General features: G+C 46.0%; 5 protein-coding genes across 5 annotated transcripts in view; 2 read left to right on the forward strand and 3 right to left on the reverse strand.

Moving 5' to 3' along the window:
* The first annotated feature begins 65 nt into the window (after positions 1–65).
* Positions 66–1,808, forward strand: LOC6600025 (exosome complex component rrp45). The gene is made up of 3 exons (XM_002025068.2): positions 66–572; positions 634–1,251; positions 1,311–1,808. Exons 1-3 carry the CDS (start codon positions 116–118, stop codon positions 1,430–1,432), a joined length of 1,197 nt encoding a protein of 398 aa, XP_002025104.1. The 5' UTR covers positions 66–115; the 3' UTR covers positions 1,433–1,808.
* Positions 1,809–1,956: 148 nt separating this feature from the next.
* On the reverse strand, positions 1,957–3,361 carry LOC6600026 (histone deacetylase complex subunit SAP30 homolog). The gene is made up of 2 exons (XM_026993410.1): positions 2,748–3,361; positions 1,957–2,666 (listed from the first exon to the last, which is right to left on the reverse strand). The coding sequence occupies exons 1-2, from the start codon at positions 3,138–3,140 to the stop codon at positions 2,538–2,540; spliced, it is 522 nt and encodes a 173-aa protein (XP_026849211.1). The 5' UTR covers positions 3,141–3,361; the 3' UTR covers positions 1,957–2,537.
* A 693-nt stretch (positions 3,362–4,054) lies between these two features.
* LOC6600027 lies at positions 4,055–5,094 on the forward strand. The gene is made up of 4 exons (XM_002025070.2): positions 4,055–4,140; positions 4,191–4,252; positions 4,326–4,461; positions 4,524–5,094. Exons 1-4 carry the CDS (start codon positions 4,106–4,108, stop codon positions 4,600–4,602), a joined length of 312 nt encoding a protein of 103 aa, XP_002025106.1. The 5' UTR covers positions 4,055–4,105; the 3' UTR covers positions 4,603–5,094.
* An 856-nt stretch (positions 5,095–5,950) lies between these two features.
* On the reverse strand, positions 5,951–7,618 carry LOC6600028 (mitochondrial import receptor subunit TOM70). The gene has a single exon (XM_026993437.1). The coding sequence runs from the start codon at positions 7,616–7,618 to the stop codon at positions 5,951–5,953; it is 1,668 nt and encodes a 555-aa protein (XP_026849238.1).
* Positions 7,619–13,012: 5,394 nt separating this feature from the next.
* Positions 13,013–26,139, reverse strand: part of LOC6600029 (serine/threonine-protein kinase pakD) — a 32,083-nt gene continuing 18,956 nt past the window's right edge. The window contains exons 2-4 of the mRNA XM_026993438.1: positions 24,004–24,441; positions 15,154–15,488; positions 13,013–15,111 (exon numbers count right to left, since the gene is read on the reverse strand). Of these exons, the coding sequence (XP_026849239.1) occupies positions 13,510–15,111; positions 15,154–15,488; positions 24,004–24,441 (2,375 nt within the window). The 3' untranslated portion in view covers positions 13,013–13,509. The remainder of the gene's footprint in view (positions 15,112–15,153; positions 15,489–24,003; positions 24,442–26,139) is intronic.

Below are 26,139 nucleotides of genomic sequence, written 5' to 3' on the forward strand. Positions count from 1 at the left end.
TAGTGTCGATATTTTATCGAACTAGGTGGCAGCTCTGCAGAATCTCTGCACGTTTTTAAAAGCCGGCCGTACCAGTATCAAATCCAAAACAGAGCAAAAATCAACAAGAACTAAAATGTTTATGAACACAGGCTTTTTCGAGCCGGGTAAAACAAAGACCGAACGTAAATTCATTCAACAGGCGGTGAAGCAGAGCCAACGCCTCGATGGCCGCAAGTCCGGCGAAAGCCGCGATGTCCAACTAACCTTCGGTGGGGAATATGGCTCGGTGGTCGTGTCGCTTGGCGATACCAAGGTAATGGCTCAGGTGACTTGCGACATGGGCACACCGACCACGTCCAGGCCGAACGAGGGCAAGCTCCAGCTGTATGTAACACTGGCAGGCGTTTCCTACCTAGACTCGGTACAGAAGACGCACGATAAGCGCTCGCTCACGCTTAATTCGCTGCTGGAGCGGACATTCCGCACCTCACGTTGTGTGGATCTGGAGTCTCTGTGTGTGGCCTCCGAGCTGCATGTCTGGTGCATCCGTGTAGACGTCAATGTTCTCAATCACGATGGAAATCTGTATGGTAAGCTTGACGAGTGTCATAGAGAATACCTTCGACCGTCTAACGTTTGCTTTCTTTGTAGATGCCAGCACTGTTGCCGTTTTGGCTGCCCTTATGCACTTTCGCCGTCCAGACGTGACTTTTACCGATGGTGAGCTTCGCACCTACACGGAGAAGGAGCGCGATATGATACCCCTGCTCTTTCTGCACTATCCTGTGAGCGTCACCTACTGCATCTACACAAGCAACTTTCAGCCCTTTGTAGACCCGACGCTACTGGAGGAGAATACCGCCGATTCGACTATTATTTTGAGCTTTAACTCCTACCAGGAGCTGTGCACCCTCAATGCTGGCGGCACTGTCCCAACTGATGTTCGCACCATCATGCAATGTGCCCGGAGTGCTGCGAATCGGTGCAAGGCCATGGTTACATTCGTCCGAAAGGCCTTGGATCAGGATGAGCAGCAATGTTTAGAGGGCACTAAGAAAAACACTGGCATGCTGGGTTTAATGGAAAACTCGTCACAGAAGCTGAGCTTCAAGACTCTCATGAAGGGGGATCAAAAACAGCAGCAGTATAAAACAGAGGACATGGATTTAGAAGTGGAGGCCAAGCCGAATCCAAAGCTCGAAGCAGACGAAGGGGAGAACGCCGATAACGTCGAGAACGTCGAAAGCGATCAACCAGCACAGGAAGAGGGTAAGTCCTGCCTGAATAATGTTCCTTGTTCCTCTGCCCATGCGTCTCCTTTTATTCAGAACTACCCATGGACGACAGCGGCTGGCTGCCGCAGGAGCCTGAACCCACAATAGATCCGACAAAGCAGAGCCCTGGCAAACCCAAGCGTAAGCGCAACAAGGGCAACAAAAAGAAGCAGTAACAGAGTTCCTCCTAAAAAAGGAATGGTTTCTAGGGCGGTACGGAGGAAAAGGAAAGCGAAGCAAGTCATCTATTTGTAAACAATTTATGTATAATAAATCTATAAATTAATAGGTTAGACAGGCTTTCCATTAATGTTTACTTAAGCTTAATAATTGTATGGCTAAAATCAGTCTAGACCTTAACACAATTCGTTCAGTTTGTCAGCGCCCACTGATATACATCTTATTTAAGCTTAAACTAGCATTACGTGGTGGGGCAGGGGAAGCCACAGCCCCAGGCAGAAGATCGCGGTTGTCTGTTCGAGTATTGCAAGACATACAACCAGTAGAACGAACTTCAATTAAAAGAAAACTAATTCGTTTCACTTATTTCGACTATAGGATTGATTTAACTTCTTTCCAAGGTGGGCCAGCCCCGGCTTAACGCTTAAAAGTGAACACAATTCGTGCTTGTCGCTGACCACGGAAATCATGGAATAAGAGTTCGCTTTTTGATTTCCGTTTCGTTCAATTGGTTTTGCTGTTTGTTTTTGTAAAATGTACATGGTTTATTCGTGCGTTGGTTTAATGTTTTAGATTTTAGGTATATCTATTATGTATATAAAGAGCTATTAACAACGGACAAATGCTACAATAAAGTTGTAAAAATTCATTCATCTTAGTGTTAATTATTCTTCTTTCGCGATTACCAATCTCCTCTCCTTTCTTGGCTTTAAACTACAATACATACATCATATAATTCTTGTTTTGGGAGCACCAGTTGCTGTTTGCTTGTTTACTTAATTTCTTTAGATGTAAATTTATATTACATTCTTTATTCTACAATTAGATGTATATTTATCTTCTGATTTTTGTTGGGATGTAGGAAGATTGCTGGTAGGCATGGGCACAGTACAGGATTGTGGGACATTATTGCTATTAGAAGTGAACAATGCTGACGTCAGGAGAACGAATGATGACGAAAGCAAACGCAGCAACAATGTGTATGTGTGCTGTCTGTATATGTGTGGGTGTGTTTGGATGTTGTGGAAGGGAGATAGCTAGCTTGCTTTAAGAGCCGGCAGCTGTAGCATCCTCCCTCCCCTTGTGTCCTTTACATCCAATTTAGGTGGTATCATTGCCAATGCCATTCTTTTGATCCAACTTATTTGTCCCCATTTTCACCATATACACAAAAAACGTGATTATCTCCTTTTCCTTGATGGGTATTGTCTTGAAATGTTTCATGATGGTCTGCACACACATAGGAAAGGAAATAGAACACAATATATCTAGTAAAATTCAACAAAACACTTTCATTAGATCTCGACTTACATCTGCCAATTGTGCCCGCTTCATGCCCTGCCGTGTCTGGACCTTAAAGTGGCGCTTATAGCGACGCAGTGTGCTAACGCTCAGCTGGTAGAGATCAGGAAACTCGTGCAAATCAGTGTCCGTCTCATTGCTATCGTCTTCGCTGTCCTTGCGTCGTCGCTTGGTCCGTACCGACTGTATGCGCTCCTTGTGGTGGTCACAGATGTAGATGTGCTGGGCACTTGGGTCACTGCTCAGCCTCAGGCGCTTCTGGGCCACAGTCTTCTGGATGCGTTTGCTGTAGCTGGCGTAGCCGGCCTGATTGCGACACCTTTCCATGTCGTCAATCAGGCAGCAGGTCTGGTCTGCGTGGCCACGGGAGTCCTCCTCACCGGTGCTGAAGCCGTTGTTCATCCTGTTGCCGATTCTTGATCTCTTTATTGTGAATGTGTATGGAGTGTGCACTGCTCCTGCTGCTCGCGACGGGTTTTGTTTCTCTGTTTTTGTTGCCTTCCCTTCTGCGTCTTCCTTATCGATAATTGATGGTCACACCAGACTGAAGCTGCAGGGTCATACTTAGGTATGGTAAGGTATGTATTTTGTGCTCCCACTTATCCGCGTACCACTGGAGAGGAGACGACGAGTCGTTGAAGTTGCGTTCGATATTTGTCCCCTAATCCCCTAATATTTGTTGCTAATCGATATTTTTATTATTTTGTAGTACTTTTAAGACGTCATTAAGATGTCCCAGCGCACATCGAATGCCAATTCGTGAACAAACTGACATAAAGATCAAACATTTTTCATATATGATTAGATATGGACAACAGGCAAAAACAGCCAAGGGAAATGGCCAGGCTCGTACGAACCTCACCTCGCTATTTTTGATCAACAATATGCCATGTGGGCGGACCTATTTTTGGCTTCATGGTATATTAGGCAAATGAGGTAGATTTTACCGTGCCTTCTTTTTTCTGTAAAATTTCCTAGCGGGGATATTGTATAACCTTCCCTCCATGGTATGTTAGGCAAAAGGGTGAATTTTAACTTGCGTGCGTTGCATTTTCTCGGCCGTTTTTCCAATTGTCCATACCCCTTTCATCTACGGTGTATTATATACTGTTTTTTTACGTTGAAATTGAGTTGAAGGTATATTTACGGTATATCGGAATATAATGGTATATTTGATCAATTTTATCTACTAAATTTAATTTTTAAAGGTATATTTAATGAGACGGAATATTTTGGTATATTTTTGAGGGTCAGACCGTATATCTTATCAATAAGTCCGCGGTCACACTATCCCAATCATTGTTTTGGTTTTTGCTTTGTTTTTTTGTAATTAATTTCGCCAAAAACGTAAAATTTAAGTGTAGCCCATGGAGACCCAACTGGAGAAAGTCTTGAGCGATATGTATGGCATCTCGATAATACCAATAACGTATTAAAAACCCACTTTTGCAGCGTCACACAACCGGACACGGTGGGCGCTCTGCTGGCGAATCGTCAAGGGCTCTGCTTGGGCGGTGAGTAGATATCCCCAATGGATGAGCATGTGAAAATAGTTGTGCTAGGCCAATAACGAGCAATGCCTTGCAGCCAAAGGCGATATAAACCCGAATGTCTCTGGCATCGGCATGGCCATATCTGATCAGGTGGCGGGTCTGGAGCCAAGGAATGCGGTGGCTCAACCAGAGGCACGTCATCCAACCATCTGCCTATACAGTGGAAATAGGTAAGTGATTGACCCCTTGCCTCTGGCACTTAACCGACTTCTCCCCCGTCCCCGTGGAACAGGCGCTGCGTCATCCAGAGGAATGGGGAGATTACTGGCGTCATTTACAAGCAGCACACATCTGTCCCGACCAGCGATTAGCTAGAGGGTGGACGAGCAACATTCGTCATTCGTCATTCGTCATTCTCAGGCCAAGTCAAGTCTTCCAAATTGCGCTTGTTCTAGGAGTCGCATACGGGACTCTGCTGCTACTGAGGATAAATCGCTTACGTGCCTCGCGCTCTAGTTAACGTGTTTCAATGCCAGTTCTGGCTGTCTTCATTTCTTTTTCTTGTTATCATTATGGTTTTTTTTTATAAATTCGCATTAATCACCAAAGTTACGAGTAGTTGCAAGTTAACCCACATCTTATGTATATAGAAAGAACTTTTCACGACTAAGCCTTAAATTGAGTACGCATACAATCCTATATGCATATACACACACATATACACACATACGCATATACATATATCTAAATCGATCAGATAAATAATCATGTGTAACCCACGGTCGCCACTTTTGGCAACTATTTACATTTACCTGCTGGTGCAATAGCAATTAAAACTATGAAACTACGCTTCCAATTGAAAATGATACAATTCTATGCTGTGGTTAAACCCTAGTTGAAATTTAAAAGACCACATTAATTATGCCAAGCGGACCCTCCTTCCTTGGCTACCTCTATTTGGTATCGCCGCCAACACCATAATTACTCAATCATACGAGTACTCGTAGCAATCATGAACTGCGCTTTCCTTTTCCGGGTTGAGATCGTCAGTGTTCAGTCGTTGAGGAAATGCAGAGCCGCCCACGTCATGTAATGAACGAACCGAAAAAATATGATACATTGTTGTCATGCAACATGCAATAGGCATCAGGCAACAGGCAACAAGCAGTAAGCAGAAAGCCACAAGCTCGCAGTGCCACCAGACAAATTGCCGTAAATTCCACAGCCCACGAGCATCGTTTTTTTTTTTTCTATAATATGTATTTTGAAAGTAGTATGACAACATGGCGCCCCCTGTCCATCACAGTAACACGCGCCTGATGCACACACAAATTTTGACACGAATGCAGCCGAAAATCTTCTCTAGCCAGCGACTGGTCCCAAATTGCACCGCCAGGAAGAGGAGGAGGAGTAGTAGGAGGATGGGGAGTTTGGCTGGTTCCATAAACGGGTTCGTTCGTGCTTTGAATTGCACTGTAAAATATTGATTATATTTCAGCTAGTCGCGAGTGCGGTGATGCAATGAAGTGCATCCTTAAATATTTTCGGCAAGTGCTCCGTTAGCAAAGGCATTCGATTCCAGGCTCGGCCCCAGGGAATGGTTTGGCGCGAATGAAACGGGCTTTTTAATTGCACAAATGTATGTATAAAATATAACAAAAATAATTGGACATAAGTAACTAGAGAACAATTGTTTGGGCGAACGAATAACGAGAACTCCTAGTCGAGGCTCGAGAGGTGCTGTTGGACCGATTCGTTCATGCCCTTGATGTCGATGCCCAGTTTTTCGGTGACATTGATCTGAGCCTGGGAGGCATTGCGTAGGGCAAAGGCATGCGTTAGGTCATCATAGCTCTTGCAGCAACGTATGGCCTGGTCGAACAGCTCAACAGCTTCCTTTAGGTGCGCCCGCTGCACCTCGATGGTGCCTAGAGTCTCGTACGCCTGCTGGCAGTGGGGGTTAGCCGCGATTGCCTGCTTGAGCATTTCTGAAGCCATCTCCTTGTCCCCACGCCACTGCAGGACCATGAGCGCATGCTGCACAATCACGGACGAATTGGAGGGCTCCAATTCCAGAGCCTTCACGAAGTATTCCTGGGCCTTGGGAAAGTCCTGACGGTCGACCAGCATTTGGGCCATCAAGTTGTAGCATTCGACGCAATGGGGAAACTCCATGATGGTCTCCTCAAAGCTGCGCATCACGACCTCCATGCGTTTCTTGCTGAGGGCACCCGCGATGATGGAGGCACGGTAGTCGGCATAGTACATGTTGATAACAGCCACAGCGTGCCTTGGTGCCAGGGCCACCGTCTTCTTTAACTGCGTGAGCGCCTCAGCCGGATCCAGGGGCAGTTGAGTGAGAGCACGCTGAAAGTACACATCAGGGTTTGAGGGTTGGATCTTCTCCGCCGCATCAAAGTCGGCTACGGCAGCCGCCTTGTCATTCATGTAGTAGTTGACAGTGGCACGACGCATATAGGCATACGCACAGAGTGTGGCACCGGCGTTAGGGTTGTCGATGATGGCCCCAAAGTCGTGCTTGCTCTCCTTGAACGCGTTGGAAAGCAGATAGAACGTGCCGCGCATCAGCAGGGCCTCGAGCCGGTAGCCGGAGGACTCGGGGGACTCGATTTCCTCCGTGCAGGCTGGGATAATTTCGTCGAAGTGCCGGTCGCGCAACGCCCAGTATGCGCGCACGAAGGCGTTGGGCGTCTTCACCAAGGAGCGCGGCGGCACGTTGATAGTCTGCAGTGGATCGGCAAAGAACGGGCGCATGTAGGAGTCGAAGCAGAACAACGAAGGCACAATCGGTGCCCGGCTGGCCAGTTCCTCAACGGCGTCTGCACGTCCCGTCAGCTGGAGTATGCGATCGGCAAACACAATGCTGTGATTGTTCTGGAACAGCTCCAGGATGCAGCAAGCCGTAATGTCGTCTAAGCTGTCCGTGATGTTGTTCAGAGCCTCGTGAGCGCGGGCCCGACGCGCGTAGGCCTTGAAGTAATGAGGACAGTACGCCAACGACTCGGTACAGTCCTCCAGAACCTTGTCCCACTTGTGCAGCATCTCATATGCCTCCGCTCGACTATGCAGCAGCATTGCCATGTTGGTGTGCTGGTCCTTCGGGCACTTATCGAGCGCCTTGCCGTAGCACAGCACAGCATCCTTGTACTTCTCGTTGCGATAACAAGTCTTGCCCGCCGCCGCGTGGATCATGGCCTCCTTGGACAGAGCTAGCTTCTGGGCCGGCGTAGACTTCGCGGCGAGTATTTTCCTAGCTCCGATAGTCATGAGCCCGATCACGAATGGCGTGCTGCAGATAACGCCGATCTGCCACTTCTCCAACTTAACAGCCGTCAGGCGCTGGAGGCCCTGAAGTATCATCGCCATTTTCGGTTTATAGCGATGATTCGAAATTACCGTCAAAATACGTAGTTCGTTTCGAAAGTTGGTTTTTTTTTTTCAACTATTTTCTTTTGGAAATTTTTTGGAAATTTTTTGTAAATTACTTGTTTCTAGTCAGTAGGAAGTCCTATGCAAGAATGAGAAATTTAGAGTCGAGCCTACAGTCGTAAAAAGGTTTTGGCTGAAGTTCCAAGTCAAGGATATATTGATCAATTTTTTTTCGAAATTTCCTGTGCCCTCAAATATTACACGACGCCACAGTTTGTTGAGTTTTTTCGCTTGGCTTGCTGTCTAGCGATTTCCAACTGTTTCCAGCTGTTTTGATCCCCAACGTTAAAATAGAGAAAGGAGCCCCCTAATGGCCCCGAAATAAGGCACTAATTAGAAAGAAAATGTACTGTTCTATGGGTGTCTGTGGATCGGCTGGTGATAAGATATGGATATCCCACAGATCACTTTTGGTGGGATGGATCTGCGACTTGTTTCTTATCATCTGCTGGTGTGCTGGTATGTTCTCCATAATCATGATTGTATTTCAATGTTTACTTGTTGCAAAGCCCACGGAAAACAGCCTTGAACTTTCACCAACCGTCATAAGGGGCACTGTCGATCCACAGACGACGACGTCCAACGTGTAGGATGAGGCAGAGCAGATCTGATCAGAGTCTGTGGCTCCGAGGAGGCCACTGTCTTCTGTGTCAGTATCTGTACTGCGTACCCCTGCCTCTGCTCAGTGTGGGTGTCGTGCCGTCGAAAAGCTGCGGCCATGCAAGGTAAATACTCGTACGCAGGCCTGAAACAACAGAATGAAAAATGAACAAAACCCAAATGAAATTGGCCGCCAAGGTGCGTTTGTTTAGCCACATGCACGAGCATACCAGCAGCACTCGCATGACGCGCCAAAGGCCTTCAACTTGAATTAACCGTTCAGCTAATCGATCGGCTAGGGCACTGCTCTGCTCTGCTCTGCTCTGCTCTGCTCTGCTCTGGCCTGCTCTGCTGTACAGTGCCTCTCTCCCTCTCCGCTGCACTCTGGTTCTCTATGATGAAACGAAACTGGGGTCAGAGCTTTGGCTACCCTGCGGTGGAAAATCTTATGCTTACGGATGGCATAGCAACAAGAGTATCAGAAGCATCATGCATCACTCTCACAGAGAGAGCGAACGTATCTGGATCCAATGGCCTTTCCCTTTCTTTCCTCAATCACATTCCGAGTACATGGCGAAAGTGAGAGACAGAGATAGAGAGAGAGGGAGAGACAGCAATAATGATTCATGATGCTCGAAACGCATCCGAAAAGAAATTCCAAATCCAAAGTGAAAATTTCTCTTATGTCTTGCTGCATTTCGTACAGACCCGGACAAAATGCGATCCAAGCGGTGAGCGGAAAATAAAGGAAAATAATCTGATAATCGTTAATCGTTAATGGGAAATTGATTAATGAAACTGATTGATAAAATATGAAAGTATCTTCAAGTATCTTGTACTTCAGTGCGTGCAAATGTGAGCTTACTTCTGGTTATGCTGAAATCTCAAATATAAGATTCTAAAGAATGGCTCAATTGAACGAATGGACATGCAACAGGCATTTGCATTTGAATTTTCATTTTCACTGCCAATCGCATTCTCAATTGCCATTGGGACGGGGACGGCGAAACAATTGCAGTCCGGGGGCCAATTCAGCTTGCCACCAAATGCGTCTGGCAACGGAAATGGAAAGCAATTTGCAGCTTCTCCACACATTCCCAAATATGGGGGGTATACTCGTACTAGTATCATCTTACATATGGCTCCGTTTTGGGGTAATTATGTCATGGGGAGCCCGCGCTCCCCAACAAAATTCTTTGGCCAAGTTTCGTGCCAGCAGCGCCATCACGTCATCGCCTTATGCTCTGATGTGTCCAAATGAAATGACGACATTTTTTTAACTGTTTCGTTGTATCTGTATCGGACTCCGTTTCTGGCTATGGCTATGGCTCCATTCTGAATCCATGCACTTCTATCGGTCATCGGTGATCGACGCGGCACCTATGTATTAATCGTGACGCACTTATCGAAAAATGCAACGTTGCGCTGGGTCTGCTGGGTCATGTGTTTGCTTAGAGCCTTTCTGAAACAAAAAATTTGTTCCATCGATATTTATTTATAGGAAATGAGTATCCAATCAGACCCGTATATGAGAATGGTCAGATAGTTATGGGGTTGCCTGGAATATTCCCTATGTCTCCTACGAGCTCCACATTAATCATTAATTTACAATTTCTCTGTTCTATATCTCTGTGATAGACCCCCAGGACAGGAACGGGGACTCAGAGGGGGATCAGCAGGTGACGCCGAATAAATAAAATGTTTGCATAAGTATAAATATATATTTGTGACGCCACGCCGACTTCTTACGAGAAATGCTGACGCGAGTGAATCATCATCGGTGACTCGGATTCGGTTTCGGTTGATTTGCCTTTTTTGGTTAATTTTAAAACGGATTGGGACTATTACACCAGTTGAATCTGCATAAATATATCGATGAATCATTTGACCACATGGTTCATTGGTTCATTGGCAAATGTGGGGACTACACAGGTGTCTCATGGCATACATACTTGTGGGATCTCCCAAGGCTTGGGTGTGGGATGGAGCCAAGATCTACATCAAAAGATGTGTCGTGTCGCGCGTTATGCGGCACCACCTCTCGGTCTCTCTCGGCTTGAATGTCTTCTGCTGTAATCAGTGAATATATCGAAATTCAATCAGCTTTTGCATGCCATTATTAAGGGGAGACCAATTGATTCTCCCAACAGATTCGCGCTCTGTGTGTGTTTGTGTGTGTGTGATTGCATAATAGTACCTAGTAATACCTGTGGCTGCTGACAGAATGCTTTGTTATAGATTTGGTTCGATTCTCGTGCGCTGCACACACCAGCATCAGCACCAGCAGAAGCGATTCTACACTATACGTATACCTATGCACATATTTAGGTATACATACATATGTAGGTATGTGTGCATGTATATAGTAGCGCTAACACATCCCAATGTTTTTCTATATACCAGACAATTAAAACAATTGATGCGATTTCTCGCACAAATGTGCCAAACACGAACATTCAATTTATATTTAGTCGATCGCCTTCATCCGTCAAATGATAGTCGGATCGTATCAGATCCGTTCGGATTGGATCAACCGCAAAAGCATTCCTCTGCCGCTACCCCCTGACAGGCAAGAAATGAAATCGATTAAAAATCGAGCACAATGCTGTAATTCACACAGCTTTGATCAAACTTTGGGCAAGAGGAAGAAAGCCGTGGGTGTGCTGCGTGCTGCGTGCTGCGCTCTGCTTAAAGTATGTCAACCCATTTCGGATTTCGTCATCAGCATCAGCATCGGGCTCGGCATCGGCATCGGCATCGGCACCGGTATGGGATCAGCACCATTAACATGCCGCCACCTCTTGAATCACTTTCTACTTTCACTGCTTCTTCGCCTTTACCTCGAAGACACACACACGAGTGGGGCTTGTTGCCTGATGATGATGGCTCGCTTTGCACTCATTCGAGGGCCAAAGATGGCAAAATTGACGTCAGACACACGGCGATAACCTTTGCCAGCCATGCCGCCGTTTGCAATCTGGGCAATCAGATGCTCTCCTCCGTACACCGTACACGGAACAGCTGTTGGGCCGCACAGCACCACGATACGATGTAAGCCTCGATAGTTTCTGCGACGCAGATGCCTGGCTCTGGCTCTCTGACTGTGCCTGGGTCTCGTTTTAGCACTTTATGCTTACTTAGTTGGGTAAACAATCCGAGTATACGAGACGAGTAGTGGTGCACAAACATGCCCTCGGCTGATCATACACCAGCCCTCCAACGCAGCGCTGCTTCCGCAAACTGGCTGAAAATCCCAAATGCAGAAGCCCCGAGCCCCGAGCCCATACCCAACCCCCATCCTCCGCCGTTTGCATCTGCAATGCATTGACCTCCAACTGCAGGGCCAAGAGACAGACATATGGTTGGGGTTTGATCTTGATCGTTTGGCTAAGGTGACAAATGGTAAACAGTACATACGTATTACGTATGTACTCTATAGTAAAACCCACCTGCTGCTGCCCGTCGAAGGTAAATGCATACCCATACATTCGGCTAAATTAAGATTGTAGAAAGAAAAGTGGGAGCCAAGTAAGTAGTCATCATCTAGGTATATTATATAGGATACACCCTTCACATGATGAGTAATAAGTGATTCAGCCGTAGGTTAATCTTCCTCCAGCAAAGATCTCGTATTAGATCTGTGTTCCATTCCTGAAATCTCTGAAAATGAACGCCCAACCCACGCCCGTTTAATAAGAACGATAATTGCTTTTAGAGTGGTATTTAGTTGTAAACAAATCAATGTTTCTTTTATTGTGGTTCAATCGTTAAATCGCTCAATTTATTCCTTTGCTTTTTCGTGCAGAGTGCAGTCGCATTTGTATCTTTTCCGTTTCGGTTTCCACTGCCCTTTTCTTTTCCTTTTTAATAATTATGCATTTAAAAATACACTCAAACTAAAATTGTTGCATTCTGTGCGTGCTCTTGCCACTACTCTAAGTAGGAACATCAATTGTCGAATCGAATGAGGAATAAAGAACTGCATTCCTCGAGTGCCACTCCGCTCCACCCCACAACACACGCCCAAGGGGGGGCACCGGCGAAGAGGAGTAATCGCTCAATGTCATAGATATATTTGTATTTCTTTTTGGATTTGGATTTGGTCAGAGAACCAAATTTAATTACTTGCTGGGACTCTTAAGCCTAAAATGGAGAAGTTCGAAGTTCAATGTGAAAAATCATACACTCGAAGAATCTTCAATGAACATTTGTGTGTGTGTGTGGGTGTGTGTGCGCGATATCTTTAAATAAATATTTATATGTAATCCTTGACAAACAGAAAGAACAAAGGGGGACAAAAAATATAGACTAAAGAGCTACGTTTAGTTGTTGGAGGGGTGGGGGGCGGGCGGGCAGGGGCAGAACCTAACCTACATTTATGCATAGTGTATAAAGTAGTTAAATTTTGAAAGTTTTCAACTTTCCTTCCGTCGCGTTTTTTTGACATATGAGATGCTTCCTTCATTCGTACTTTTGGTCGAATAAAAAATAAAATAAAATATAAAAAAAAAATTATAAAAATAATAATGGTTAAGAAAACGAAACTAAAAGTAAATCGTGATAAATGGAGTGATTTTTTGTCGAAAGTTTTGGTCAAAAAAATATGAAAGGCATTTCGATTATCCTTCCTCTCTAGAAATCTACGTATATATCTTTTTTGTATTTTCTTTTCATTTTTTTTGGTGTTTTTTTTGTTTTTTTTTTGTTTTTGTTTTGTTTTTGTTTTGTTTGTCGTGTAAATATGTGAGAAAGTGAAAAAAAACATCACAGCTAAAACTTCAGTACATTTTCTTGTGGTTCGAAAAAAAGAATTAAATAATAGAAAAAAAAAAACAATATGTGTTTATACACATGTGTTGATTAAAGTTCTATCCTTCTCTTTATAGCAAATAAAATATAGTTTTTTGCCTTTATTTTATGCAACAACGTTTTGTGTCGATCATTTGTTTGAATTTGATTTGTGAAACATTTCGTCGGCAATGCTGTCAGCGTCGGCGGCAGCTGCCGTTCGCTGCCGTGTTTCGAAAACACTTCTGAGATTTGAATACAATACATCTAAGCGGTGGGCCCCGTCCCCCGTGGAGCCACCGCAGGGCCTAAGCCCCAGCCCAGAAACCCATCCCAATATTATAATAACTATATGTAACTAAAACAACCCGCCCAACAATATGCATGTGCACTCGTCCCCAATGTGCGCATGTTCGCTCCTCGTTCCTCGAACCTGGAACCTATCCCTGCCAGCGCCATGTGGGGTCCAGCTCGCGACGCACACGCCATAGCATGAGGTCCATGCAGGCGCGCGAATCCTCGAAGCTGCTGTGTCCCGTCGTCCCCTCACCGCACTGGATCTCGCGGTGCAGATGGAACTTGGTGAGGAGGCGCAGGGCCCGGCGGAAGGGAAATCCGCTGCCGTGGGGAAACGTGATCGAGGTGTCGATCAGTGTGTGGTGGACGATGCGCAAGGCGCGCAGATCGTTGTCCAGGGCATGGCCGATCAGAATGGTGTCGTCGTTGATCAGCTGCAGCAGGTCGCGCTGCACCTCGGCGAGGGTCTTGACACTGTCCGAGCGGAGATCCTGCTCCGTGATGCCGGAGTAGCGTGTGTTGTAGTCAATGATGTCGCAGTCGGGGCGCACAAAGTGCTCGTACACCAGCTGCCCGTTGAGGGCCACCAGCGATACTTTGGTCACATCGAGGCCACGGCCCGTGTAGCTCATCTCGCAGTCGAGGGCATACACGGAGGGTGTGTGCCCCATGTTGTAGCGCCCCGGGGCTGGTTGGGTGCGCACGTAGTCGTAGTAGGGTCCGTTGACGCCCACCGCAGAGCCAGTCCACACATGGAGCTCGCCCTGGACGCAGCCCTCGGCTGCCTCGTCGGTGGCATTGCAGCAGGTCCAGCGACCAATGTAGGTACCGTCGTAGAAGCGATTGTACTTGCCCTCGTGGTAGACGCACTCCTCGCGCGTCAGATACTCGCCGGTCATCTCATCGACCAGGAAGTGGCGCTTGCAGCGGGCGCATGGCTTCGCCAGGCTGCGGTCCACATGGGCGTGGACACTGTTGGCGTACTGATAGTACTGCATCTCCGGCCTGCTAGCTCCCGCAGACGACTCGGAGGACTCGCTGCCGCTCCACTCGCCGGACTCGGAGTCCAGGGAGCTCGGCGAACTGTTGCCGGAGTCTGTCGAAAATGTGAAGGTTTGGTTGGCCCCAGTCCCTATGCCCATCTGTAGGGCGGAAGCTGCTCGTTGGGACTCCTCCGTCGGCAGGCCGTCATCGTAGTTGATAACGGGTGGCGGCCCCTGTTCGCGGTACAGCATTTCCCGCTCCAGAGTCAGGGACATCACGCGAGCGGCGGCCATATTCATGTTCGGCATGCACTTGAAGATCTCGACGGCGCCCTCGTGCACCACGCTGTCGACGGGGAAGCCGTACACCCGCAGCAGGTGGCGGTCAACCAAATGGGGGCGCAGGCGCTTGATCACCTCCTCGTCGTCCATTTTCAATTGCTCGCGCTGGCGCAGCGGCGGCACCAGGAAGTTCACGTTCACCTTGCCCTGCTGCAGGATATTCTTGCAGTGGCGCCACTGATCGCCGCCACTGCCACCTTGCTTGCGGTTGCCATTGGCGTACGGGGAGCTGTTCGGCGAGCTGCCAGCAGAGGAGCTTAGGGCCGACGAGGAGGACGAGAAGCTGCTGCTGCCACAGGAATTGGCCAGGTTCTTGGCCACATTGCGATTGTTGTTGCCGTTCGATTTGCTCATGTTGCTGTGGCAGTTGTTCCTGCCACCACCACCGTTGCTGTTGCTGTTGTTGCCCCACTTGCTGTTGCCCTGCTGCTGCTTCTTGTTGTTGCTGCCACGCTTCTGCTGTTGCAACTGTTGCGACTGCTGCTGGGGCTGCTGCTGCTGCTGCTGCTGGCGCCACTTTCCACCTGCCTGCTGCTTGGCCTTGTGGAACCCAGCTGCACCTGCAGCGGCTGCTGCCTTGCCGTGTCCATTCTGGGTCTGCTGCTGGTCCTGCTGCTGCTGCTGCTTCTGCTGGCGCTTCGAGTGCGACTTGTTGCTATTGCTGCCACCGTTTGGGGCATTGCTGTGGCCGCCCTTGGGCTTGTGGATCTGCTCGCGGCTGGAGCAGATGTCCTCGCTAGCTGTCTCACTGCTGGTGCTGTTGCGGTGGGCCGGATTGTGCTTGCCCAGGAATTTGTCTGCAACGAAAGCGATGCAAAGGCAAAATTAATTTAAATTTGAATTAATATAAGAAAAGAGGGAAGGGGGAGTACTGAAAGGAACCAGCAAGCTCCCACGCACACATACACACACACACACACACACATGAACACTCCATCACGCACAGCCCGAAGCCCGAGCACGATCGCGATCACGAAGCCAAACACGAGCTTCTATCGCATGCGGGGGGGGGTATGTGAGAGGCTTATCTACATCTACCGTCGCCACGTGCTTTTTCGTTTCTCTCCCCTCCCCCTTCCACTCGCACTCCGTCTCTATCTCTATCTCTTTCTCTTTTCGTTTTCATTTCGTTTCCCTTTTTGTTATTATTTTTGTTTTTGTTTCTGGTATTTGTTTTAGGTTTTCGCGTGTGTGGATTTTTGATTTATGAAAGGGTAAGGCGCAGGGGAAGGGGTTACGGTTACGGTTACGCACGACTGGAAATTGAGGCATGTGCGGCGGTTCTTATTTCGGGTTTTTCAGCTTTCGGAAGAGTGCGGTGCTGTGTGTGTGTTTGTGTCGCTGGGAATGACAATTATACACATTTTCTGATATTATGATCCCTTTCCCCTCCCCCTTCCCCACTCTCCTTCGCCTATTAAGAGTTCTTTCTACGTTCTACGTTCCACGACGTTCTATGCGAGACGCTGTGTCGTCGGCTTCCGCGTTTAGCTCATCATCATTCCATCATTTCCATTAAGCCAAATAAAAGCTGCTGGTCGGCTGTCGCTTGTTCGTCTGTTGGGTAGCCTAGGGGGGTGGGGGGTGGTGTGATGGTGTGGGGTCAGGTGGTTTTATTGGGCAGGCCTGGGGCTGGTGCTATTGTGGGGCGGAGTGCTGTTGCCAAGCGACGGAAACACATTTTTTTTTTTGGGGGCTGGGCACACGCGTAGAACCTGGCTGGGAAGCTGGCTTGACCTGTTGTCAGAGAGATAAGTGGGTGCTGGTGCTGTTGTTGTGGGGAGGTGGAGAGGTGGGGTTCGACTACGAAAGGGGTTGGGGCTGAGATGAACGATGCCAAAATGTTAAAATACCGTCAAATAAATCGAATTTTATGTATATCGATATTTATCGATTATCGAAAATCACATAGTTACACCTGCATAAGCCAAATGCTCAGTAATGATTATATTGTACCACTAATCCGATTATTCGAAATTTCCCATTCACGGGTAACGACTTTCGATTGCGCAGATCTGTCAAATACAGCAATCTGTCATCAGGTGTCGTCTGTCAAGCTGTCACTCCGTCACTCGGACAGTCAGCGGGTCTTGTGACGCCTCAAACGTCCCCCAAAACTTTCTTATCTATCGGTTTGCATTGCACTTGCGACGAACGTATTTCCTGCACTCATTAGCCGCCAGCCTCTAAGCTTCCTTGTACAAACTACAGAGAGAAAAGCCTGGAAAGTGCTCGTTCGCGAGCGTGCATTTCCTTAATATCTATACGCGAGCTTGTCTCATCTTTCCAGAGACGGGAAGTTCTGGCCCCAGAGCAAATACTACCCAAGGTAGATGAATAGATGTGTGGACGCGAGGGAGGCACCAATTGACTTTCAATACGCGCATAGATAAATCATATGGCGACGAGGTGGGTTTGTTGACTTCGGCCGACCCGAAGGACGCTGCCCCGGAGCACGCTAAGCACCTAGACGTGAGCTGCACACAGAATCTCATCCAATCATCGTCATCGTTTGCTTCTGGGAGAAATGATATCGTATCGAGTCGAATTGAATGGCTCGATATATGGTTTACATGCGAGTACATGTGTATGTTCATCACGTCTGTATTTGGAGTGCTTTGTGCGTGGCTGCCGATTAGATAGGGCGTGGCCAACAACCTCTTTGGGACAGGCCCGGTCCGAATGGTCCGGCCATCTGGCCCACAAGCCAGCAATTAGCTGCTGCCGAGAGCTTCCGAAAGCTTCAACAAAATTTGACACTTTTATGGTGATGGCCGAGTAGTGGAGCGTTGGGGCCCTATACCATCGCTTTATCGCCGCTGCCTTTGAGTGCGCATCGGCTTAACGCACGCGCCAAACTCTCCAAACAGCCTTGAAATATCAAATATGTACATAAATATCAAGTATGTACATACATATGTATGTACATCTGATTAAAACATAAACACGATGAAGCATGCGAAAAGGTGTGCCCCATCCACCAGAGGGGAGACGATCATTATTCTAGTTCTAGTGCTAGTTTTATCCCACTATCATCGTTGGGGATATTCCTTTCGCATGAGTAATCTCTCCACATGCGGCAGATCTTAGCCTGGCCAAAAACCACTTAAAAAATACATACGTCTACCGATAAGATTGCTTAGGCAAATAAGCGGGACAAACGCATGTCAGCAGCTTAAATGATAATCTTTGAGCACACATGCTGGTACAACAATGTACCCGTACCCTCGCCCGAGACTCGTGATGCGGCCAATGTTTGAATGGCTTTAATGGTACGAGAGATGCTTCATGCAAATACTCGTGTATCAGTTGTGAAAAGGATTGCTTTAATTCCAATTCCATTCGTTGATCGTCTTGTGCGTTTTGGGGGTCTGGGGTCTAGACAGCCCAAAAGAAATTTGGTTACCGGGCACCGATAAGATGGCCAGTCGGCCAGTCGGCCAGTTCGTCCCTCCTCCAGCTACCAACGGCCACGGACTAGTGCTCGAGGAACTGTCGTGATTGTCTCCCCCCCTCACACACCTGTACTCACGCGTCTGTGAGTCGTCGTCGTCAAGTGGAAGTAGATCGTCGAAAGTCTAACATCTAATCAGCTCCAAGCTACAATCCACACAAAACGAGGCAATCCCGACAAAAAATTATAAAACAAAATCGAATCAAATCACAACATTTTGGTTGGCAGCAGATGAAGTGGGCCCCTGCCCCTTCCCCTTCCCCTGCCCCTTCCCATGGGCGAGAGAGTAACGGACACGCAGATTCCAGGAGGGGAATTTTCTGGAATACGCATTGATATATTGATATATTTAATTAGTTATCGCTCAGGCAGTCAACTGTCAAGATAAGTCTATATTTATGCATTAGTTTTATCATTTTCTATTCGGTAATGAATTCGCCTGGCAGTGACGCAATTTCATTTGTTTATCGATTACCTAATACGCCGCCGACTCTGACAAGGCATACGTCACAGGGTGACCCATATTGCAGGCGGCTACCTATCCTATCGCTCCAATCGAAAAGCATCCCTGGGGGGCAGTGGCAGTGCCAGTGGATTTTTTATTCGGCTTTGAGTTGACCTTCGCGGGTTTATGCGGCGCTTCCTGCCAAAACACAAGACAGACAAAACCCCCAAAAGCCGCGCCACACAGCCCCAGCAATTACGAAGTACGACGAGTCCACTCGACTCGCAATTGTGGTCTTGTGCATTTTTAATGAGGCTCTGGGCCAAAAAAGCTGGCTTTGAGAGCTACAGAAAATAAAGAAATAGCAGTAACAATAACAATAACGATAATACTCGTAAAACATCCATCGCGATAGTTAATTGTGAGCGAACATAACACGCTCACGTATGTCACAACACACATCCCATCCCGATCCCCCAACACACACAACGTGTATGCTACCCCTCGATCCATGTGCCCATAGCCATAGCCATAGATATATGCAGATATGGCAGCCCCTGGCTATGGTCCGACTATGGCTTGCTTTTAATGTAAACTAATATGAGTTTTATTAATCAAATATATACTATTCGTCTGTATAATATATACACAACATATGTATATATAGTAGGGGTCTCTTCTTGCATTGAGGTCACAGCCAGCCAGCGAACACAAAAACAGATATAATAACGAGCCATAAAAGAAAAACTTTTAACAATATCCAACAGATATCCAACAGATTTGCATATATATATTTATAGTATATGGTTTTGTAACTGTCTGAAATTGGCCTAAAGTCCTTAAATTTCCTTATCATTCTTCAATTTTTATCACAGTATTTTGACGTACGAAATAGCCGAAGATTTGATTAATCTTTATGGCACTTTGTGCTATTATTGGGGCTCTAATTCCGGAGAACATTCGTATGTTACCATACCAATATTTATCTTACAATTAAAGTGCTATAAATACACGTAATGAAAGGTCAAGGATGAGATAAAGACCATTGGAAAATGGAAAAACAAAGGATACACAATTTGATCTTAGTAACCCTCAAACTGAGGCACTTTCCTGTGTATATCTCAAACTTAATCTGATCACTGATCATTGATCATTGATCGCCGAAGATCGTGTAGAAAACTGACGATTGTCACTGTCGACTGTACGTAGACGGAGACGGTGACGTGACGGTGGCCGTTGTACGAGTAGTAGGTAGCGAGATCACACGCGATCTTTGGTCTCATCTCAACGCAGAGATCGCAGACATTGGGTAAACGCCCGTTGCTTAAATGGCAAACATGTTAACCTTGACTATTGCCGGCGGCTGCGATGTCGAGACAGAGATTCGGAGTCGGAGCTGGGGTCGGAGTCGGAGTCGGAGTCGGGGAGCTATTCCAAAGAGCTATGTATTTTAAAGAAATGCGAACGCTGATGATAATGATGAGCATGAATCTGAAGCTGAAGCTGAAGCTAAGGCTAAAGCTGATGATTACGGGCCGCTATCACAATAGCAATAACTGACGTGTGAGCAATCTTTTTTTTTTTTTTACTATTGTTGTTACATATTCGTATGTGTCTGTGTCTGTGGCAGCAGCACTTTTTAATGGGTTAATAATGCGAGCAGGAATTTGAAATATGTGTCCACAGTGCGTTTCAAAAGTGTTCAATAGGGTTGGATATGCCACCAGTTGTAAGGTTCGATTAATCGAAGGAAATCAAACATATCGGCACATTTAAAGATCTCAAACGACTAGTTATCGAATTAAAAATATCGTTAATCGATAACAATCATAGTTATGTAATGATAATTATGACGGTTAGCTGTCGAACAGTCAGTTGGCGAAAAATATTGACACAGCCAAATAATCGAGTCACTTATCGATTAAAGTTACATCGGAGCAAATCGAGCATATATTAATGGAATGCTATTTAGAATGAATATGGAACATTTAAATATCTCCAACGATTAGTTATCGAACTAAAAATATCGATAATCGATATTCGTTTTTTGGAATCAATAATTTAATGAACATTACCGATATTCGGGTCACTTGTCGATTATTTATCGAGGAAAACTACGTAGCAGTTATAAAGTCCGTTTCCTAAGACGGAGAAAGGTACCAAATGGCAAATTTTGATTGAGGCCACAGCTCTTACATCCGTGAAACGCACTGTTTGCTCTGGTGACGATTGCAACGATCAATGGAGTGCGTGTGGCATGTGGCTTGTGGCACCACCGTTAGTTGGCACCACCGTAAATGAGTTCAAGTTTCCTTTGGATTCCAATTACGAGTACACCCCACCATCCCCTCCAATGGGGGGAAGGATGGAGGCATTGAACATTGAATACGGCCACAATGTATCTACACAGATGGCGATGGAGAGCCTTAAAGCCGAGTCGAGTGTGAGAAATTCAACGGGGCGTGAAAAATGCGTCTGGCGGTTGCATTCATCGAATGCCATCATGCCTGTGCCACAGACAGACATTTTTGCGCCACTTGGAGGCGCTCATTTCGTTCATTACTTGGCCAACACAATTATCTAATGGCCCTTTGTGGGTCATATAAGACGGCTGCTAGCTGGCTTTATTACATCTCTCTCTCTCTCTCTCTCTCTCTCTCTCTCTGAATAGGTAGTGCTACCTGATGTCTGCCTGTCTGTCTGCTGGCGCTGATCTTTGGGGAAGTAGAGCTCGAGGTTACGTTTACGTTTCAAGTGCCTAGAGATGATTAGCGATTCCCAGCAAGCAATCCCCTCTGTCAAAGCCAAAGATACGTACGTAAGTACGTACATACGTACGAGAACGAGTAGCTCTAATTATTTAACGCTCGAGTGCAAATTTCCATCCCAAAAAGTTGTGCAACTTTCAGTATTTTTTGTTTCCTGATCAGATCGGTACTTGGGAGGAGCTGGGTCTCCGTTTCGGTTTCGGTTTCGGTTTCGGTTCCGGCCAAGTGCTAATCAATGAAAAAACGATCAGTTATGTAAGTGCTCGATTCTCCCGATTCTCTCGATTCTCTCGATTCTTTGTCGTGCTGCTGCCTGCCGGTATCTGCGACTATCAGTAGTTCATCGTTTGACCAGAATACACGAACCCAATCGAACCCCCGACGTCTGATTGCCGCACTATACGAGCACGTACCCACTCTCTGGTACACCAATAATAACCAATAATACACCTGATACACTGGCAAATAAAATCGAATCGAATCTAAGACCCAACACTCACACAGATACAGAATACAAGCAGAAGCGCTAATCAGCTGCTGCCCCTCCGAAAGTCGACGCAGAGGTGTATTGCGACTTAGCTTTCTACCCGCCCCATCGTCACGCCCTGACAATAATACAATAAATATATATATAAAACATATACATGTACATCTACTATATTTACATACATATGTAGGCATATAGGGCATATGCACGATAACAATTCTGGAAAGTTTTTTCCACGCTTTGTGCCCAAAAAAAAAAACATGTAAAAAGTGTAGTAAAGCTGGAAAATATTCAGCTTAACCTTATCTAAAGATTTTCGCTTGATTAGTTATCGATAACAGTCGATAGATATAGATATGGAGAGGAGATGGGTTATCGGACAATAATTATCGAAAGCCATCGATAACTATAGAAGGGAGAGGGATTTTGGGCCGTTATCGTGGCAGATTGTTTTAAAAGTAGAGGGAATGTTATCTAGTCATCGATAACAATCGATAGGAATAGATAAACAAAGGAGTATGATCTATGGTTATACGTTAGAGGCATCTATGCCTGGCGCTGAGTGAATGGCAAGCGATTTTTCATTGATTCTTCATCTCAAAAAGATTTAATATGGATATCCACCTATACATATGCGTATCCCTCTGATCAATCAGGTGCAAATTAGAGGAATGATATTTATGTTTCCGCATAAATTATGAAATTATGAAACTGAACAGATTATAGATTATTTTGATTATTTGAGTTCCATTTAAATGTTTTGGGTTTCGTTTTTGTTTTTTTTTTTTTTGTCTTTTTACGACTTGTTCTACCTTTCCTTTCTTGTGCCCAATAGCTTTTGTTTGTTTATTTAATTCCGCTTTATTGTTGTTTTATTTGTTGTTTGAATCTTTTTTCGCCCGAAATTTGAATTGATTTTTAATGGGAGGAATTTCGAACGAAAGCGAAAGCAAGCGGCGAAGGGGCCGGGTCTCCCAATGAAATTAGTTGTATTTTTACGAGAGAATACTATCCCCCCGACAGACACACACGTTCCGTCAGATTGAGATCCCCCGGCCCCCATCAGTGCTGCTGCTATCTTGAGCGCGCCTCGTTTCGATCTGAGGTTCATTAGGCTTAAGCGAAGATTTCCTGCAATTTTCCTATTTATGAGCAGAAGAACCTTTGCAATTTCTGTGTATTCTGTAGATCGGGTAACGAGACAGTGTATAAATAGAAAAGGCACTCTCTCTCCCTCTCTCTGTAGGCCAACGGTATCTACGTGTCTCTGCTGTGGTCAAGAGTCAATTGAATACTGAGGTTTACCCTCCCCAGGGGATAGCAAGTATAGATAGATAGATAGGTGGATGGATGGATGGATGGATGGATAGACGACCCAAATAAACGAGTACGCATTCGACAATCTACTGGATCACCTCTCACTATAATTCCCCCGACGAGACTGTACTCGTAGTACTTATTTCTGTGTGTGTGTGCGGCGGTCGGTCGGCCATCAGAGCGTCTCGTGGGAAGGAGGCCATTCCAATCAAACGCATTTTCCTAATTAACGTCCAGTCCCCCACCCCATCATCCACTGGCCTCCTGCCCCTGCCTCTGACCCAAAGATGCAACAACATACAATCAGAGCCACGTCCAAATCTGGCAAAAAGTACAACTAGCGAAGCAAGTGACGATACGATACCCGTTCCCATCGATGACGTTGACGTTGTTTTTGTTTTTGTTTTTGGTTTTGTATGTGTGATTCATTTTTTAGATGCCGGTCGCTCGATTTGCTTGGAATTTTATGAACCAAAAGCAAAACAAAAAGCCGACTCGTAATCGGCATGGAAATGGAGGTGAATCAGCTTCTTCAGTGTCTGTGTTTATGTCTGGGTTTCGCTGGCCAACAGTTCAACTGAGAATCAAGTGTGGGAGTGACTTCCAAAAACAGAACCGTAGAGCTCTCCGCTCGAAGGAATGCCTTCTCCACCGAAGATACGGAAAAATATTGAAATCTACAACCAATATTGCAGGAGACTTTTTATAGAATGCCCTGCCCTGGGAATTTGGGGGAATATGCCGAAAGCCAACAAGGGTGTTCCCCTATTTGTGCCTATCTTTTGTTTCATTCCTTCCAAAAAGTACTCGCTATTTTCGGTATTTTGCAACAATTACTCACCTTCGATGCATGAAGAATTCACCAGATGGTGTCCGCCGTAATTGCGCCAGGATTGGGGCTGCGATTCCACATTCCCAGTGGTACCCAACTCGTCGCCTGCTCCATCGATTCGCTTTTTCGAATTGCCATAGAAGTGACGCTGTTTTTGGGTATGATTCTGATTCTGGTTGTTGCTGTTGTTGTTGTTGTACCGATTCTTGCGGGAACCATTTTTGTTGTTATTAGTGTTGTTGTTGATGTTTTGGTATCCAGACATATTGCCGTTGTTGGAATTGTTATTGGAATACTTTCCAGGGCAGCGTTTGCCGCCGTTGTTGTTGTTGTTGTATCCGTTGTTGTAATTGTTGCCACCAGCATTGCCAGTGGTGTGGCCATTATTGGAATTGTTGTTGTTACTATTGTTATTATTTGGATTAAACTGCTGTTGCATCTTCTCATCTGAAAGAAAAGCGAAAGAAATTTTCGATTACTAGAGGATTCTTTTGTTTTTTTGTTTCAGTTCGACCTACAGTAATCTTGCAACTTAAACTTCAACAATTCAGCGAAACTGAGGTCGTGCATGGTGCATGAAAACGCGACACTGATATGACAGTAGATACTATGGTATTTCTTTTTATCCAGTTAGCAGGAGATCCTCTGATCCACAAACCGTCTGCACTTGCATTTGAAAACGAACTAAACGAATCGCGGGAAGAAAACAACCAACACCCGAGACCCAGTAAAAAAAACCCAGAGTCATACCTATTCACGTTTACGACTACTACTACGAAGCCATGCCGCTGATGACGACACAGTGAATCATCATCATCATCATCGACTTGATTCTCTGATAAATGGAATACGGAATACGGCGAATTCGTAGTCGTATTTGTTTTCGAACTCGAATTTGGTTGCTATCTTTTTCGCCGTAGAGCCTAGGGCAGGCTATGACCACGTGCCCCCAGCAGTCCACACCAGCCCACCCACCACACCCATTGGCTTCCTACTTAGATAAGATATGATAATACCTTCTAGAGGTGATGTTCTACTCTGGATTATGGCCATATCTTAGACAAACCCCACCAAAAGTCTTTACCCTGAACTTCAGATGCTGTTGATACTTCATTTCCCAGGAATTTCCTCAAATCCCATAAAATTTAGTTAGCTTTGAGAGGCAGCATTACCTTGGAACCTTCCCGATAACGTCTTGATAATACGAAAACGGGCGTATGACCCATGCTGCTTCCAAGAAATCGTACAGATATTGGTTTGTTTTTACAAGTATAGCGAAAAACCCAAGGGGGTTTCGCCTAAAACGTTTTCGTCGATGCACGAATTTCCATGAAGGGCAGTTCGATGTTCGAATTTTCACGGCTTTCAATGGAGAACCACCGAATGGCTGTGGCTGTGGCTGTGAATGGATATCTTTTGGGGAATTTTGGCAATTTCTCGTTTTGGGAGCACGAAAACGAGTGGCAAAAAAACAACAACAACAAAATAATAAATTAAAGACAAAATAAAACAAATAAAAGCCACGAAAAACAGGTACCAGTTCGTGCCTAGCGCGCCGGGTCCATGTGCGTACCCCTGCCCCTAACCGTGCCCCTCGTCAGGCCGCCCCACCGCCACCCGAGCCACGAAGAGAACTCTTTGGAATTTCGCGTGGAGTGTAATTTGTTGTTCTCACTTTGAAGTTGTTGTATTCCTTTTTGGCAAATGCGAAATGTATTAGTATTCAAATGATATGACACGCCCACTCTAGATCGGCTATGTGGGGGCTTTTGGGGCGTGTGATTTACGAGCAGATGGAGGGGCGCCGTCGTGCATTGAATGTTGAGAATTCGCAAAAGACGGCGCCTGCATGGAATTGAAATTGGAATCGGAATGGAAATGGAAATGGAAACTGCAAGGAATATTGTGGAATGGAGAGGCGATGCTGCCGGGCATTGAGTCTCTAGGTCCATCCAGAATGGGAATTGGAATGGAATTGAACCGTTAAGAGCCGCGCTTATATGAATGGAATTGAAATTGAAATGGCTTGGACTATTCCTCAGCGAGTTCCAGAACCAGTCGTTCCCGTATTTGGAAGTTCATTGAAAACTTTGTGCAGGGAGGCACGTGTGCCCCTCCCTTGCAATGGCAGAGGGCGAGAGCGGG

This window comes from Drosophila persimilis, unplaced genomic scaffold, assembly GCF_003286085.1.
Source record: "Drosophila persimilis strain 14011-0111.01,24,50 unplaced genomic scaffold, DperRS2 tig00000829-arrow-arrow-pilon, whole genome shotgun sequence".
Lineage (NCBI taxonomy): Eukaryota > Metazoa > Arthropoda > Insecta > Diptera > Drosophilidae > Drosophila > Drosophila persimilis.

What these genes read in the sequence shown, in the direction of transcription:
- LOC6600025 (XM_002025068.2), top strand. Translation starts at nt 116, where the DNA reads ATGTTTATGAACACAGGCTTTTTCGAGCCGGGTAAAACAAAGACCGAA. An exon ending in TCACGATGGAAATCTGTATG is followed by an intron (nt 573 to 633) that starts GTAAGCTTGACG and finishes CTTTCTTTGTAG; the next exon opens with ATGCCAGCACTGTTGCCGTT. An exon ending in TCAACCAGCACAGGAAGAGG is followed by an intron (nt 1,252 to 1,310) that starts GTAAGTCCTGCC and finishes CCTTTTATTCAG; the next exon opens with AACTACCCATGGACGACAGC.
- LOC6600026 (XM_026993410.1), bottom strand. Translation starts at nt 3,140, where the DNA reads ATGAACAACGGCTTCAGCACCGGTGAGGAGGACTCCCGTGGCCACGCA. An exon ending in AGCGGGCACAATTGGCAGAT is followed by an intron (nt 2,667 to 2,747) that starts GTAAGTCGAGAT and finishes ATGTGTGTGCAG; the next exon opens with ACCATCATGAAACATTTCAA.
- LOC6600027 (XM_002025070.2), top strand. Translation starts at nt 4,106, where the DNA reads ATGGAGACCCAACTGGAGAAAGTCTTGAGCGATAT. An exon ending in GAGAAAGTCTTGAGCGATAT is followed by an intron (nt 4,141 to 4,190) that starts GTATGGCATCTC and finishes CCACTTTTGCAG; the next exon opens with CGTCACACAACCGGACACGG. An exon ending in TGCCTATACAGTGGAAATAG is followed by an intron (nt 4,462 to 4,523) that starts GTAAGTGATTGA and finishes CCCGTGGAACAG; the next exon opens with GCGCTGCGTCATCCAGAGGA.
- LOC6600028 (XM_026993437.1), bottom strand. Translation starts at nt 7,618, where the DNA reads ATGGCGATGATACTTCAGGGCCTCCAGCGCCTGACGGCTGTTAAGTTG.